The sequence below is a fragment of the Zingiber officinale genome, chromosome 8A (genome assembly GCF_018446385.1).
Source record: "Zingiber officinale cultivar Zhangliang chromosome 8A, Zo_v1.1, whole genome shotgun sequence".
NCBI lineage: Eukaryota > Viridiplantae > Streptophyta > Magnoliopsida > Zingiberales > Zingiberaceae > Zingiber > Zingiber officinale.
The window spans coordinates 62,123,062-62,139,062 of NC_056000.1; the positions used below are offsets into that span (position 1 = coordinate 62,123,062).

At 39.2% G+C, this 16,001-nt stretch overlaps 1 protein-coding gene and 1 long non-coding RNA gene across 2 annotated transcripts; both read left to right on the forward strand.

Annotated features, from left to right (window-relative positions):
- The first annotated feature begins 1,030 nt into the window (after positions 1 to 1,030).
- On the forward strand, positions 1,031 to 2,762 carry LOC122010905 (probable monogalactosyldiacylglycerol synthase 1, chloroplastic). Its single transcript, XM_042567372.1, has 4 exons — positions 1,031 to 1,265; positions 1,311 to 1,510; positions 1,607 to 1,817; positions 2,701 to 2,762. Exons 1-4 carry the CDS (start codon positions 1,031 to 1,033, stop codon positions 2,760 to 2,762), a joined length of 708 nt encoding a protein of 235 aa, XP_042423306.1.
- A 62-nt stretch (positions 2,763 to 2,824) lies between these two features.
- LOC122012485 lies at positions 2,825 to 3,569 on the forward strand. Its single transcript, XR_006120229.1, has 3 exons — positions 2,825 to 2,923; positions 3,325 to 3,407; positions 3,485 to 3,569. It is a non-coding gene; the product is annotated as an uncharacterized LOC122012485 (long non-coding RNA).
- The last annotated feature ends 12,432 nt before the right edge of the window (positions 3,570 to 16,001 follow it).

Consider the following 16,001-nt stretch of genomic DNA (forward strand, 5'->3'; position numbering starts at 1 on the left):
ACGTTTCAACAAGTTAGCAAGCAAACTCAACGTCAAAAATCTCCCGTTAAGTTTGTCGGGGGGTAAAAGTGATAAAAGAGAATTACCAGAATTTACCGGATCAAATCATCAAATCAAATCAAATTAGTTTTATGATTATTCTAATAATTCTGTTATAATTATTAGAATAATTCTCAGAATAACTTTTAGAATTATTTTGTTATTTATTAATTGGTTAATTGACCGAGTACTTGTTTAAACCCTATATATTGTATTATCTTGAGGGCAAGTATCAACAAAACAATAAGATTAATTATTACTCTCCTATTTTATCTTCTTTCTATTCTTCTTTTAACAATCCATACCTTATATTTATTTACTCGGAGTTAGGAAATAGAACATAATGAAATAGTTTAAGTGAAGAGAAAGAAAAAATAAGTAGCATCTTATTTTCATTTTTTTTTCATTTATTTGTTTATTTACACAAAATTGAAAGGAGAGAAATACACATTTATATTTATATTTATGAGATGTGTAAAAACTACATTTCCATTAATTTCTGCCTAGCTTGGGTGGAAATATATGAAGAGAAAATTTATGGGATTAAATTACATTCTCTTTTTTTATTTACTTCTAAGTAAACATGACAATCAATCATTTAATTCTATTTCTTCTCTTCCATATCCGTTCAAGTTAACACAACATTAATATTATCACTACAACAAAAACCCTCATAGACATCAGTGGAACAACAACAGTTTTAAGCAAAAACCGATGTCTTTGAGTATTTTACACCGGTTTTTTCAAAAACCGGTGTCTATGAGCGCAGATTTTCGCTCATAGACATCGGTTTTTTAGGCGATGTCTATAAGCGCCCTTTTTTTCGTTAATAGACATCGATTTTAACAGTGATTTTTAAAACCCAGTGTTAATGAACCAAAATAAAATATTTTAATTTTCCCACCAGCCAAAAAGTAGAAAAGACGAGTAAAAGTCAGAAATGCAGGCCAAGGATCCCCTTCAATTAAACCCTAATTGAAATCCCGCCACCATGACTCCCTCTTCCGTCGCCAAAGAAGACCTTCTCTTCCTCCTCCCCTTCGTCTCCCTCGTCACTCGGATCCCCTTCTTCACCTCTCCTTCTCCTTCCTCCCTCTCTGCTTTTCCTCGACGTTGTTCCTTTCCCTCGCATAGTAGAAGCTGCAGCCGGCCTGCCGCCTTTGCCTCACTTTCCCCCGGTTCCTCCGAGCTCCATCGCCTTTGGAGCCACTTCAACCGGTTCGTGCGTTTCCATAGCTAGCCCCGTGCCCCCATCGGGTTTGCCTCCGTAGGCCTCTTGAACGACGAGATCCGTCTGGAGGATGAGAGCCCTCTCATTGCCGAGGACAACGGCGCCCCCATTAACGGCGTGGCGGAGTATGAGAGGCCGAAGAAGGTTTTGATTTTGATGAGTGATACTGGTGGTGGGCATCGCGCGTCGGCGGAGGCCATCAGGGCTGCCTTCAACCAGGAATTCGGCGATGAGTACCAGGTGAATTAGAAATTTAATTAGTGGTCTTGTCTCCAAGTGGTCCAGAAAGTAGCTTTTTCCCCTTGCTCTATGGATCAAAATCTTGTGCTAGTGTAGGTCTTTGTGACTGACTTGTGGACGGAGCATACGCCCTGGCCATTTAATCAATTACCGAGAAGCTACAATTTTTTGGTAAAGCATGGTGCTTTGTGGAAAATGACGTACTATGGTACCGCACCTCGCTTGGTGCACCAACCACATTTTGCGGCAACTTCAACGTTTATTGCTCGGTTAGAATGTTTCCTTGTTTTTATCTTTCCGACACCTTGTTTTTATTCTTTTTCAACATTAAAATAGTGTTGGATAACTTCTAGATGTGTGTGTTGGGAAAATTGGTAATTGTTATGAATTAGTATCAATGTTCCTTAAATAGTTTAGCTGTAAGTTTATCTTTCACTTTGGCTTAAAACGATGAATTCCAATATTATCTTATCCTCAATCTCTTTCTTTGTGTTGGCTAACATGAGTTCTTATCCATATTGCAGAGAGAAGTGAAAATATTCTACTTGTTGACCTTCTCTCTGATTGTTTCACACAAACCTGAGAATAAATAGTTTGATGCGGTTTTTGACTACTGAAAATGGATATACCCTTTAATTCAGTGAGAAATGTTGGATCAGAGTGAATCATCAACTTATATTTGTAGTTAAGATCTTCTCAGAGACATTTTTTAGTCTGTTTATCTCTATTATTTGGCACAATCAAAAGCCACAGTCACTAAACACTAGGAAGAACTGTGTGCCTTGGTCAGTGATGGTGCAAAAAAGAGGATCATTATCATTATCATGCCTAGTAATTTCAATTAAAGTCCATGGTACTTTTATCTTAGGCGTATGAGATAATCAGTGAAATTATATGGAAGTGGTTTTTTTTTCAATTAAAGTACTAGAACTATAGACTTGTCCTCTGCTCATTTTACTTTCTTAATTTGAGAGCAAATCAGGAGAACCCTATTTAAATTTAAATAGATATCTCGTTTCATCATCGAGTGGATAGATGCATAAATCTTTATGGTATACTGTACTTGTGCAGATTTGCCATGAGTTTGAGCGATCAGCACGTACTTACCAGACATCAAGATTGCTTATTGTATACTGTACTTGTTGTCCAGTAACTTATCTTTGAACTATTAATATTATATTGTGATATAGGTTTTACATCAGAAACCAAAGAAGACACTGAAGGAGATAACCAAAGATTTATGCCCAATTGAGACCACTTATAAATATTCAAAGTTTTAGTCATTTAGATTGTCAGTAACAAACTATTTTTTTGGTTTGATTTGGTTTTCAGGTTCTTAGCATACAACAGTTATACAGAATCAGTACTATGTACTGGGATGACAAGTATGGCACGCAGAGTGTTACATCAGAGGTATGATTTACTTAGATATGTTCTTAAGTTGCATTCTGTTTATATATATATATATATCACATGCATAATTTTCATATTCACAATGGAATAGCTAAGTGTGGTACCAACTAAGTTTGTGTGGGGACAAAATAGAGAGCAATTAAGGCACCAAGACGGGGCCAGTCTAGTGACGCAATAATGGTGCGTTTCTAGCATCTAGTAATATTCTTGTTGACATAACCAACTGATGGAAGACAATTGGGAATAAATATATTGGCCTATACCAAGTCTTCCATCTCATAGCTTGCCTTTGGGACAAATGGTATCAACCTTATTTTGCAATGACTTCAAACTGTTCTGTTGCACTTTTAGGTCTTTCCAAGTAATGACGTAGAGTTTTTTTTTCCTTTTCAATTTTATAGATCATTTCAAGTATGAGACTTGTGATGGCCGAGGGCTCAAATAATTCTTCCAATAATTCTTTCTTGTTAGATGATGATTCCAGGTAGGCCTTAAACTTTTTCTTCCTCTGTTCTACATATTAGTTACTATAAATTAGATTTACATTCTCCTTTGATGCAGCATTCCATTTTTGGTCGATGATATCTCAAAGTCAATGACAGAAATAGATATAGCAGATATCGATCCACCACCTTTCCTTTGTCAGAGTTCGGGCTTTGCATTTTTGGCACAATTAAAGTAGCAAATGTTACCCTCCTATTTATCCACTACTAATCCCCCTGTGCCTGTGCATAAATTTCTGCCTTCCATCCTGTCCATATCATCAAGTAAACAGGGTAGTATTATAGCAGATATAATATCATTCTTTTATGATATGATCTACACATGCACTTTATAAACAATATACAATAAGCAATGATGATATATGGTGAATTTACTTCTTTACTTATTTCTTGTTTTACTTGATGTATTATTGAGCATCCTCATCCATATATTATAGGCCTTGGAAATTATATACAGTTATATATTGACCATAATATTAGTAATTTGATTATCAAGTTGATCTCATAGTTCTATTGGTTCTAAAGGAAATTTATTCTTTGTCACTTTTTATACGTACAAGAGTTTTGGATTGTTTAGGGGAGAGAATTACAAGTCAGAAAAGCTCAAGTTCTTTAGTGGATATATACAGTTGTTTGTTTCACCTTTCTTGATCTCAATGCACACCAATCCCTTAGTTTAGGGAGGTAGTACATTTTGTTGAGTTGTTGTTACAAATTAATCCCTTATATTTATGTGATAATTGATGAATGTTTCTTTTTTTAAGCATTTCAGTTAGTCATCTTGTTACCTGGTGCCCTTACTGCTTTTTCAACTATGATTTTTGGTCTTGGTTTATTAATATATTATTTATATGTTTTTACAGTTTACAAATCTCAAGTACTCCAGAGTTGAAATTGATGAAGTGCGGATCGAGTGAGCTGAATGCATGCTAGATTACATTTGAAGTGCGGTTCTACCTTGATGTGTTGTTAAAAGAATGTTCTACCTTGATTTTGATATCTATTAGCTAGCTTTTGATGTAAAAAGAATGTTTAGGTATTTTATGGATACTGTTGTAAGAAGATTATTTATATAATTTGTGAATATTTGTGTATTTTATGGATATTGTTGAATGAAGAATATTTGTATAATTTGTGAATATTTGTGTATTTTTTTTATATTATTGTCGGTTTTTCATTATTTTGAAAATCAAATTGTTAAAAAATATCCATATTACATCGGTTTTCCACCGCTGCAAAACCGGTGTTATTAATTAATATTACATCGGTCATTTACCGCTACCATAACTGGTGTTATTAACATACAATATTAAATCGGTTTTACACCGTTGATGAAATGGTGTCGTTAAATGATACTACACAGGTTAATAACCGATTCGAAGACCGGTGTCGTTAAGTGGTATTACACCGGTTTTAAACCGATGTCTAAAATGGCAGACCTTTTACATCGGCTTCATAGACATCGGTCGAAAATGAAATAGACACCGGTGGGAAACCGATGTCTATGAGGATTTTTGTTGTAGTGTATAACTCAAGGTACAGGCACACTTATTATGGTTTACTCCAATAGAAACTAACAAGTAAAGATTTTAGTCAGGGTAAGACTGCGTACAATGGATCCTTCCCCGGGACTCCGTATGACGAGAGTTTCGTGCACCAGACTGCCCTTTTGTTTTTTCTTTATCAATCGTAACTAGCAGAGGACATAGATTAAGGATAAGTCCATTAAAAGACCAATACGATGGGAAATAGAAGAGGTATAAAGATTAATGGTTGATTATGAAGTTACATACTTCTTACAAGCACTGTGTCGAAGCTCAAGACTATAAATAATTGTGCAACTCTTTTAGAAGGCGGAGCTGAAGCTCTAAATTATAAATAATTATGCAATTCTTTTAGAGGGAGGAGCCGAAGCTCTAAATATAAATAATCATGTGCAACTCTTTCAGAGGGAGGAGCCGAAGCTCTAAACTACAAATAATGAGGCAACTCTTTCAAATATAAAAATCGAAGCTCTAAATTACAAATAATCACACAACTCTTTTAGAGGGCAAAGCGAATGCTCTAAACTATAAATAATCACGTAACTCTTTCTCTAAATTACAAATAATCACACAGCTCTTTTAGAGGGAGGAGTTGAAACTCTAAACTATAAGTAGTTTCACAGCTCTTTTATAGGACGAACTAAACCCCAAGGCTACAAATAATCATGCAATTCTCCGATAGCATAGCCAAAGCTCTATAATAAAAGTGCTACATTTATTATCTTGACAATTTATTGTCAATGAATGATAATGCACCTCTTTCAAAATGCAAAGTCCAAAACTCTAAACATAACGGTTGCATCTATTATTTTGTTAATTAATATTGGTGCTAGTGTACTCCTAGATCACAAAGTTGAATTGTTGATATAATTAGTTTCTTAATTCATTAGTTATATAATCAATTAGATACTCTAATTTTTTACGGATTTCAAATAGGATACAAACACTATAGGAAATGAGTCGAGAATTTTACACATTATTATTATTATTATTATTATTATTATTATTATTATTATTATTATTAATTTAAGTGTTTAGATTACACCTGATTAATTTTAGAGATAGGTAGTTTTCTTCTAATTTATCTATCGAATACATAGAGAAGATAAAGTAAATATACAAATTAAACTATTTTAATGAATCACTTCATCGAGGTCATTGGAAGTAATTCATAATAGATAGCAAAATGATTAGAACTACCAAAAGTGGGTTGTGAATGTGACGTTGTTCAAAGACACTTTACACCTCTATTTAAAGTTACAGTTTGTGAGACTTTAATCAACTCAAACTTTTATAATCCATCAATCTAAATGTTTAAAATTTTATTCGCAATGACTATTTCTTATCCACTTGACTCAAAAGTGCATCCACCCATATCAATTGATCAATTATAAAACTAGTTGACTCAACTAGATAATTTTGGTGCAATCATTTCTAAGTGGTTGAATTTAATCATATGGTTTTGAAATGTTTGATAAAGGATTTTAGTTAGACTAACATTGTGTTTCTTGATGCATGCAGTGTGTCAAGTGCGCAACAAAGGTTAATGAGTTCCAAAGGTATTAAAAGGCTAATGTGTTTACTAGAAGTTCAACAAAGGCTAATGTGTTTACTAGAAGTTCAACAAAGGCTAATAGAAAATGAAAATTCAAAAGGTGTAAAAAGATGAAGGAAAACTAAGTTAAGGTTTAGATACTTGGTGAAAGTCAATATATGTTGGCATACAAGAAGTCTTAGTAGGTTGGATTAAGGATGATCGGAGATTTGACACACAAGAAGTTTTGGAGGTAAGAATTTTTGCAAATGTGTTGTGAGACTCTATCAATGACCTATACTCAGGGTGTTGGATAGTTTTGTTTCACTTAGGTGAAGTCTCAACCAAGAAATATATATTTTATAGTTATAGTCAATGAGGCAATCGATTAAGAGTCATAAATAGTCAACTGATCTAATGAGTTGACTCTAGATCTTTTTTATGTTGTCCATTGAATGACAATTCAGTCGATAGATACAAAGTCAATTGACTAAGTAGTTGACTAGAGTCATTTCTCTTGTGATCATAAAGATTTTATTTTGAGATGAGTTGACTTGTTCTTGAAAAAATAATCCAATATTAGGATAGTTTATGGAGCAATCAATTAAGACTTTATTTAGATAAACATAATATTTTTATTCGGAGGGAGAGTTAAATTTTAGTCAATTGAGTAAAAAATTTCAAATTCATATATTATCCCATTTAAATAGGAAACTATTCAAAATAGTCAATTGTGTAAATTGGAATCGATTAAGAACAATTAGAGTAAACTAATAAGGATATTGAATCCATTGAATTTCTAATTATATGATTGTTATCTTATTTAGATAAGTGTTTATTGAATAGTATTGAGTAATTAGTGGATGAAATCGTTGTGAGGTAGGTCTTTCATTATTGAAATACAATAATCGACAGATGTCGAAGGAGACAATTGATATTGATACGGTGCATAAAGATAGGATCCGATAAGATCAGATAGTTAATAATCAAGGAGATGTGACAGCTAAAAGTCAAGGAGACGTGACAGTCAATAATCAAGGGGACATGGCAGTCAAAAGTTTATGGGACATGACAATCAATAATCAGGAGAAAGAAGGAGTTAAACCGTCCCATGTCACTAGTCGCATAATTCCTGGTCTGTCGTTATCAGACCAGACCCTCAGATCTGAGACATTAGATTAGGTTTGAACTAGCCCTAGGCCTACCCCTAACTGATCAAATCTTCCCAGCTCGGACTGTGTAGACAGACCTAGTACTTTCACTAAGACAACTCCCCGTCGGCCTTTCAACGATCAATTCGTGAAAGATGGGTCCCTCGTCACAATTTTAGATAAAACCTGGGTTGGTCACCGGGGCTCATCCTCCTTATCAAGACTCAAGCGGGGTGGTAAATCTGAACAATCATCTCGAGCTATCCGTAGCTAAACTCGGGTGGGACGGAAAGTGCTAAGTGACAACAATATTAGGGAATCATAACCTCCTATCACAGAATGTCTGCCATACGTCAGAAAATATTCCAATGGTCTGCTATCACCTGCGAATGGAACTTTTCTTCCACCAATAGAAGGCCACCGTACAGTCTCTCTCACCCGACAGACCTTGACACCCGACATTCTCTGACAATAGGCATGCTCTGAAGGTATGCAACGTCATATAAAAAGGGAGATCCTCTTCCTTAGCTAGGTACGCGCACATACGCACTCATCTTGAACATTTCTTTTTCCATCATACACTGTTCTTCTGGGGAAAAATGACCTGACTTGAGAGTCAGAGGGCCTGCACTGGGAACTTTTTCCCTGGTTTCTGGTCTCTAACGCTCCGGGTGCTCGTTTGAGTGTGTGCAGAGTTTAGGTACTACCAGTCCTCATACTAAGATCAGGGAGTTCTACGTGGGGGTTTGCTTTTCGGACTTGCATACACTGAGTGTGTCAAAGTCACCTCTTCATCAACACCAGCACCATCTTTGCCAGTCTCCGTCTAACTCATATTCTGGACAAGATCAATTTGGTGTCGTCTATGAGAATCTCTTTCACCTGTTTTGGAATGTGACGATGGAGGACATTGGTAAGATTAACATCACCATGACAACCGGAGAGTACAAACTGTTCAAGGAAGCCAAGAGGTGAGCGGCTTCCGAAAAGCACACCACCACTTCACAACCATACAGGATGCTTGCAATTTCAAAGGACCAAACCTATGCTTCTTGTAGGATCAAAAAGAATTTAGATATCTCCACAATGACATGATATTGTCCACTTTGGGCTTAAGTCCTCATGGTTTTGCTCTTGGGCTCTACCCAAAAGGCCTCATGCCAATGGAGATATCTTTCTCTTATAAACCCATGATCTTTTCCATGTGTTTTCAATGTGAGACTATGTTTGCAACCTTGCAACCCCAACAATCCCCCCTTCAAAGGACCACGGGCTTCCCACGTCCGATCCTCGACCCACCAGGTCTTCCTGCCCCTCGGTCTACCCGGCCTACTAGGACTTCCTTGCCTAGCCGCAACTAGGACTTCCTGCCCCTTGGTCCACCCGACCTACTAGGACTTCCTACCTGGTGTCTGGTCCTCTTAATTCGAACATAGGAGCCCCCACTTTCTTTATTCAAGGTCAATTTTGTATCCACATGGTTCAATCAAACCATAGCTCTTATACACAGTCGGCGGTTAAACCTTCTAGCAGTCCGGGCTCTGATACCAATTATAGGATCGAAAAGAATTTAGATATCTCCACAATGACATGATATTGTCCACTTTGGGCCTAAGCCCTCATGGTTTTGCTCTTGGGCTCTACCCAAAAGGCCTCATGCCAATGGAGATATCTTTCTCTTATAAACTCATGATCTTTTCCATGTGTTTTTAATGTGGGACTATGTTTGTAACCTTGCAACCCCAACACTTCTGACAGGGGGTCTAAGAGGAAACAACCCAAGAATTTCCTCCGAGCCTTCTATCGCAACCCTTGCCCGGACTATTATAACAAGAAAGAGCAACACCAAGCCTCCAAGGCCGAGAGTTCCCTGCCCGGAGATTCAAAGAAGGGGAAGGTCATAGTTATCAGGGAGGAGCCAAGGGAGTTGCAAGTGCCCTTCTCTTAGAGGGTGCTCGAAGAAAAACTACTGAAGGGGTATAAGCCCTCAGCCATTGGAGAATATGATGGCAGCAATGATCCAGAAGATCACCTTCACAAATTTTGAAATGTTACGCTGTTACATCAGTACAGCGATGCCATTAACTGCCGGGTGTTTTTAAACACTCTGTCCAGCTCGGTCCAAAAGTGGTTCGATGGGTTTCCTGTTGGATCCATCACTTACTTTCAGGATTTCAAGAACGCTTTCCTGCGCCATTTCGGTAGCAACAGGAAATATCATAAGACTAACCATTGCATATTCACTCTCAGGCAGGGGTATGTAGAGCCCCTGAGGGCCTACATAAAACGGTTCAATCATGTAGCCCAGGATATTCCATCCGCTACCTCAAAGATCTTGATGAGCGCCTTCTCCCACCGTCTGGTGGAAGGGGAGTTCTTTTGAACCCTTATTTGAGAGTCTGTGAAGAATTTTGATGAGATGTTGGGGAAGGCCGTAAGCTATATTAATGTAGAAGAAGCCCAGGCAGCACGGAGGAAAGCAAACAAGGCGCTTGCCCATGCCAACAAGTCGGAGAGAAGGCCACCCCAACCTCCAGCTCAACCCTTTACCCGCTCCAAGGAGGCCCGATCAAGATTTCCACCCGGTCAGGAATTCAGGGGGGTGCAATGAGTCGAAGCTATTCAACTCGCTAGGAGAATAGGTCCCACACCCATTCCATAGGAGATTGCATTCAGTTCGCTCGAGATTCTCGGCGGGTAGCCGAACTGGGCCTGCCTTTGTCTGAGATTGCACCCAAGCTTCAGAAGCTGCTGGCCAACTCGCCTACTGTCGTAGGGCAATCATGTAAATCTCTACCCGAAAGTAGAGGTCAGGGAACTTAGTAGCCAAGCCAGGGCAAGGAGCCGGTGGAATCCCCTGAGGAAGAGAATAGGGGAAATATTACCATCTACGAGATCAACATGATCTCCGAGAGGCCCACAGATTGAGACTTCGCTAGAGCCCAGAAGTTTCATGAACGTCGCTTAGAGATACACACGGTAGGGTGCAACCAGAAATAATCTACAGGTCCCGTAATCAAGTTTGGGCTGCAAGATTTAGAGGGAATGGAGCTCCCTCATGATGATACCCTCATAATCAAAGCCGTCATCGCCAATAGCTGTGTGGCCAGGGTTTTTGTTGACACCAGAAGGTCTGTCAATGTGCTCTTCAAAAATGTATTCGAGGGCATGCAGATCGATGCCAGTGAGCTCCAACCCATAGCCACCTCCTTGTACGGGTTCATAGGCAATGAAGTACGACCAATGGATCAAATTAAGCTAGCCATATCTTTGGGTAGTGAATCATCGATAAGGACATGGAGGAGCACCTTCATCGTAGTGGATTCTCCATCCTCCTACAACGTCATCTTAGGGAGACCCGGCCTACACGAATTCCGTGCAACGATCTTCACCTTTCATCAGAAGATAAAATTCTCTGTGGGAGACCAGGTCAGGGAGGTCAAAGGCAAGCAGCTGGTCTCCGCAGGTGTTATATCGACATGGTGAAGGTCGAGGCTCACAAAGTTCAAAGAACCCAGGATGAAGGAATCCACGTCATCCAAGCGGAGCCTTTGCCTATAGCCGAAGAACTCATTCCCTAGGAGGAGATCCAGCTTTATCTTGATCGTTCGGAGAGTATCACTTGCATATCAAGCGACCTACCGATCGAAATTAAGACGGAGCTGGTCGAATTTCTAGTGCGCAATAGGGACGTCTTCGCTTGGTCCCCCAAGGAACTGTCGGGAGTCAAGACTAATGTAGTTGAGTACAAGTTGCATCTCCTCCCTAATTCCTAGTCGGTCAATCAGAAGAAGAGAAACTTCTCGACCGAGCAAAATAAGATCATCCAAGCTAAAGTCAATAAGCTCTTAAAAACAGGACACGTTAGAGAAGTATAATTCCCGCCCTGGCTCTCTAACATGGTCTTAGTGTCCAAACCCAACAATAAGTGGAGGGTTTGTATCGACTTTCGAGACCACAATCGGGCTAGACCTAAAGACTGCTACCCTTTACCGAGGTTTGATCAGATGGTGGATTCAACCTCGAGCTGCGAAAGGATTTGTATGCTCGATGTCTACCAAGGATACCACCAGATTTCTCTAGCTCGGGAAGACCAGGTGAAAGTTAGCTTCATCACAGCCGACGATACTTTTTGTTATATAGTCATGTCGTTTGGGCTACAAAATGCAGGAGCTACTTATTAGAGGATGATGGACAAGATATTCTGAGAGCAGATAGGGCGAAACGTGGAAATCTATGTAGACGACATATTGATCAAGTCTACTATGGCAATAAACTTGATTACCGATGTGGAGGAGACCTGCGACATGCTGAGGTAATACAGGGTAAAGTTAAATCCCTTGAAGTGCTTGTTTGGAGCTCGAGGAGGAAAATTTCTGGGATACCTTGTTATCGAATGGGGGATTAAAGCCAACCCGGAGAAGGTTTAGGCACTTCGAAACATGCGAGCGCCTCAGAATCTGAAAGAAGCTCAGAAGCTGGTGCACAAAATCATGACATTCTCCAGGTTCATATCCCGATCTGTAGATCGGGCGCTTCCTTTCTTTAAGGTGGTCCAAAGACCTGTCATGTTTCAATGGGATGAAGAATGCAGCAAAGCTTTCTAGGAACTGAAGCAGAACCTAGAGACCCTGCCTTCATTGTTTAAACCTATTTCTGGGGAGCCGCTCTGGGTGTATCTGTCAGCTACCCTGAGGCCGTGGGGATAGTTCTGATAAAAGAACAAGATGATGCACAACGGGCTATGTATTTCTTCAGTCATCTATTAAAAGGGGTCGAGTCTTGATATACAGCCTTGGAAAAATTGGTTTATGGGTTAGTTCTCATGGCTCGCCGCCTAAGACCTTATTTTCTAGCACATCCAATTATTGTACTAACCAATAGTACCATGGGGAAGGCCCTTAACAACATGAAGATAGTCGACCGTCACATCAAATGGGCAACTGAGTTGGGAGAGTACGATATACACTATCAGCCCCGAACAACAATCAAGGCACAAGCCTTGGCCAACTTTCTGACAAAGATCCATCAGCATGATTCTGAGGAGACATGGAAAATATATGTAGATGAGTTGTCCACTCAACAGGGAAGTGGAGTGGGGATACTTCTTTTATCCCCTCAAGAAGATATCTTGCAACTAGCTGTCAGGTTAAACTTTAGAGCTACTAACAATGAGGTAGAATATGAGATGCTTTTAGTTGTATTGCAGGTAACTCGGCATGTAGGAGTCACTCGGGTAATCATTTACTCAGATTCCCAGTTGGTGGCTCAGCAAGTGGCTGGCAACATTGAAGTCAATACTGAGAAGCTATAACTTTATAGAGAAGCGTATGAGAAAATGAAGGAAGGCTTCAAGGAAGTCACAGTAACCAAAATTCCTAGGGCAGACAATTAGAGAGCAGATGAATTAGCTAAGATGGGCAACTCTTTGACCAATTAGGTCCTAGATAAGTCAATAGCCCAAAGTTTTCTGATAGGTCAGATCGACCTACAGAACAACTTGGAAGAATCAATCGACTGGAGAGCCCCAATGATCATTTATCTTCAACAAGGTATCTTACTCCACATGCTGAAGTAACCAGATCGATTAGAAAGAGAGCTCATGCATATACACTGATCGGGGATCAATTATACAAGTGGGAATTCTCTCAACCACTACTCAAATGCTTAGGCCCTGAGGAGGTGGAGTATGCCCTGCAAGAAATTCACCAGGGATGTTGTGGTAGTCACGTAAGATGAAGGACGCTAGCCCGCAAACTATTGTTGACCGGGTATTTTTGTCCCACCTTGCAGAGAGATGCTCAATGGTTGGCGGTCACTTGCCTCTCTTGACAAAAGCATCAGAACCTGACCCATTAATAACTAGCATTTTTGTGCATTATTTTGGCTCTTATTCTTAGAATTTTTACCTTCTCGCATACTTAATTTAGTGTTTATATTATGTGTTGTTAGTAGGAATTTATTTTGAACTTAATTATAAATTTCCTATATATTATGGTATTTAATCTCATGTTTTTATTATGGATTTGTAGGAATCAAAAGAGCCATGAATTAGGGTTTGATCGGATCGAATCTGGCTTGATTTAGAGGTCAAACGGAGGAGATCAAGCTGAATTAATATGGACTGTTGATCCAGATCTAGAGAGATCTTGTTCCTTCATTCCAATCTAAGCCATCCAATCCTCCATCTAGATTTGAAGCTATGTTGACCGTTAGATCAAAAGAGCAAATTAACGTTAATTTAATCTCAAAATGAACGACTCAGATGTAGATTATATTCATCACTTTAATCAAATGGTCAAGATCAATCTTCATCAAATTGAACGACCCATATTAAAGGAGGGGAAACCCTTTCTTTACTCTTTTGAGGAATGAATAGATCCGAGGCTCTTCTCTCACGTTTTAGGGGGTAGGGCACGCGACAAGCTTCACCGACGCCACCTTCCCCCTTCATTCTTTTTCCAACCGACCGGCGGCTCTTCCCTTACATTCACTACCGTGGTCGACCATCCCTTTCTACTCTTCTTCTTCTTCTTCTTCTTCTTCTCGATTCCAATCAGCCTCCTCTGCTCCTTGATTCCAGCAGTGATGGAAAGCGATTCCAGACGGCGGCAAGCTTCGGTAGTGAGCATCCACCTCACCGGAGTGGTTCTCCGGTGTGATCTCCACTGACTGGCTTCCTTCTAGCAGCTCCATTGTTTGGGGTTCAGGCGGTAGAGTAAGGAGGAGGCGGCGGCGGTTCATCCAATTTCACAGCACCTCACAACACCTCCATTACTTCCGTTCAGCTTCCATCCGAGGGGGTTCTTCGGTGGAAGATTCATTTATCATCACCGTTGTTGGAGCAAGCATAACTGGTATCTTGGTTGCTGCTCATCGGTTCTAGGGGTTTCGGAGCTGGGCGTTTCGTGTGATTGTAGGGAGGGTTAGAAGAGGAGAATTTTGTACCCATTCTACTTCATTCCAGATAGTAGTTCTTCATCCATTCATTCCATTTGTTGGGTTGTTTCTTTCCTTTAAAGCTTTCATGTATTGGTTGATTTGTTGAGTTAATCATTTGGTTCTATGATTGTTGGTTGTTGAGTTTGTGAAATGCTTGTATCGAATTGAACTCCCTTGTTAAGGTTTTATACATTAGTTTCAATTTGATTAATGCTCACAACATGTTAGGTGAAATGCCTCAACCAATTGTGTTATTCTAATTGATGTTATTTCTTTAGTGTAATTCCATGCAATGCTTGTTAATTTAGTGATTTATGTTTTCATGATGTTTGTTCTTCATTTTAATGCAATTAGGTTAGATTATATTTCTTTAATGCTTTAGGTTTCATTACATGCTTAGTTTCATTAATGATTTACTTCATGTTGTCTTTTATTTTTTACAATTGTAGTTAGGATAGACTTAACTTTTATTACTTGTATTATCTTTCATTTACTAGATTAGGTTCCATTTAATGCTTTATCATTTCATTCCTTAGTTTAATTTTATTGATGGTTAAACCATAACATAGAATGACAATGCGATGTGGATTAATTGTTGACACTTAGTTAGATTTCATTCCAGCACTAGATTAGTTTCCTACTTGCTTTGATTTTCATTTGTTAGATTTAGAATCAAAATCTAAAACTCCCATTTCCATATTAAAAATCTCAAAAGTAGGAATAACATACAATCCTAGATTACCATCCTATCGTTGCTTTCGTTGGAAAACGACCTGAGTCATTTCTATACTGGATTAGTGTAGTTAGAGAGGGTTTAGAACTTAAAATTCTTTCGATATCATTTTCATGACGAAATCACCCATCGGCCAATCGAGATTTTAAAGACCTCAATAGTCTTTTGTCCCTTTGACCAATAACGTATGGACATCGTGAGACCTTTCTCTATGACTCCCAGGCAAAGGCGATTTCTACTTCTCGCGGTGGGATACTTCTCCAAGTGGGTGGAGGCAGAGGCCCTAATCAGGATAACGGAAGGAGATGTTATACAGTTCATATGGAAGAATATCTTATGCCAATTCAAAATTCCGCATAAATTAGTCTCAGACAATGGGAGGTAGTTTCAAGGACGCAAGCTCCAGGAATGGTGTTAGGGGTTTGGGATCACCTAGGCCTTCACTTCCGTGGCATATCCTCAGAGTAATGGACAGACCGAGGTCACTAACAAAGAGATAGTCCAGAGGCTGAAGGTTAAGTTGAACCACGTGGGTGGCAATTGGGTGGAAGAGCTTCCCTGCATCCTTTGGGCATATTGAACGACTCCACGAGAAAGTACAGGGCTCACTCCCTTTCATCTCGTCTACGACAATGAAGCAGTCGTGTCGGTCGAGGTTGGGGTTCCATCCA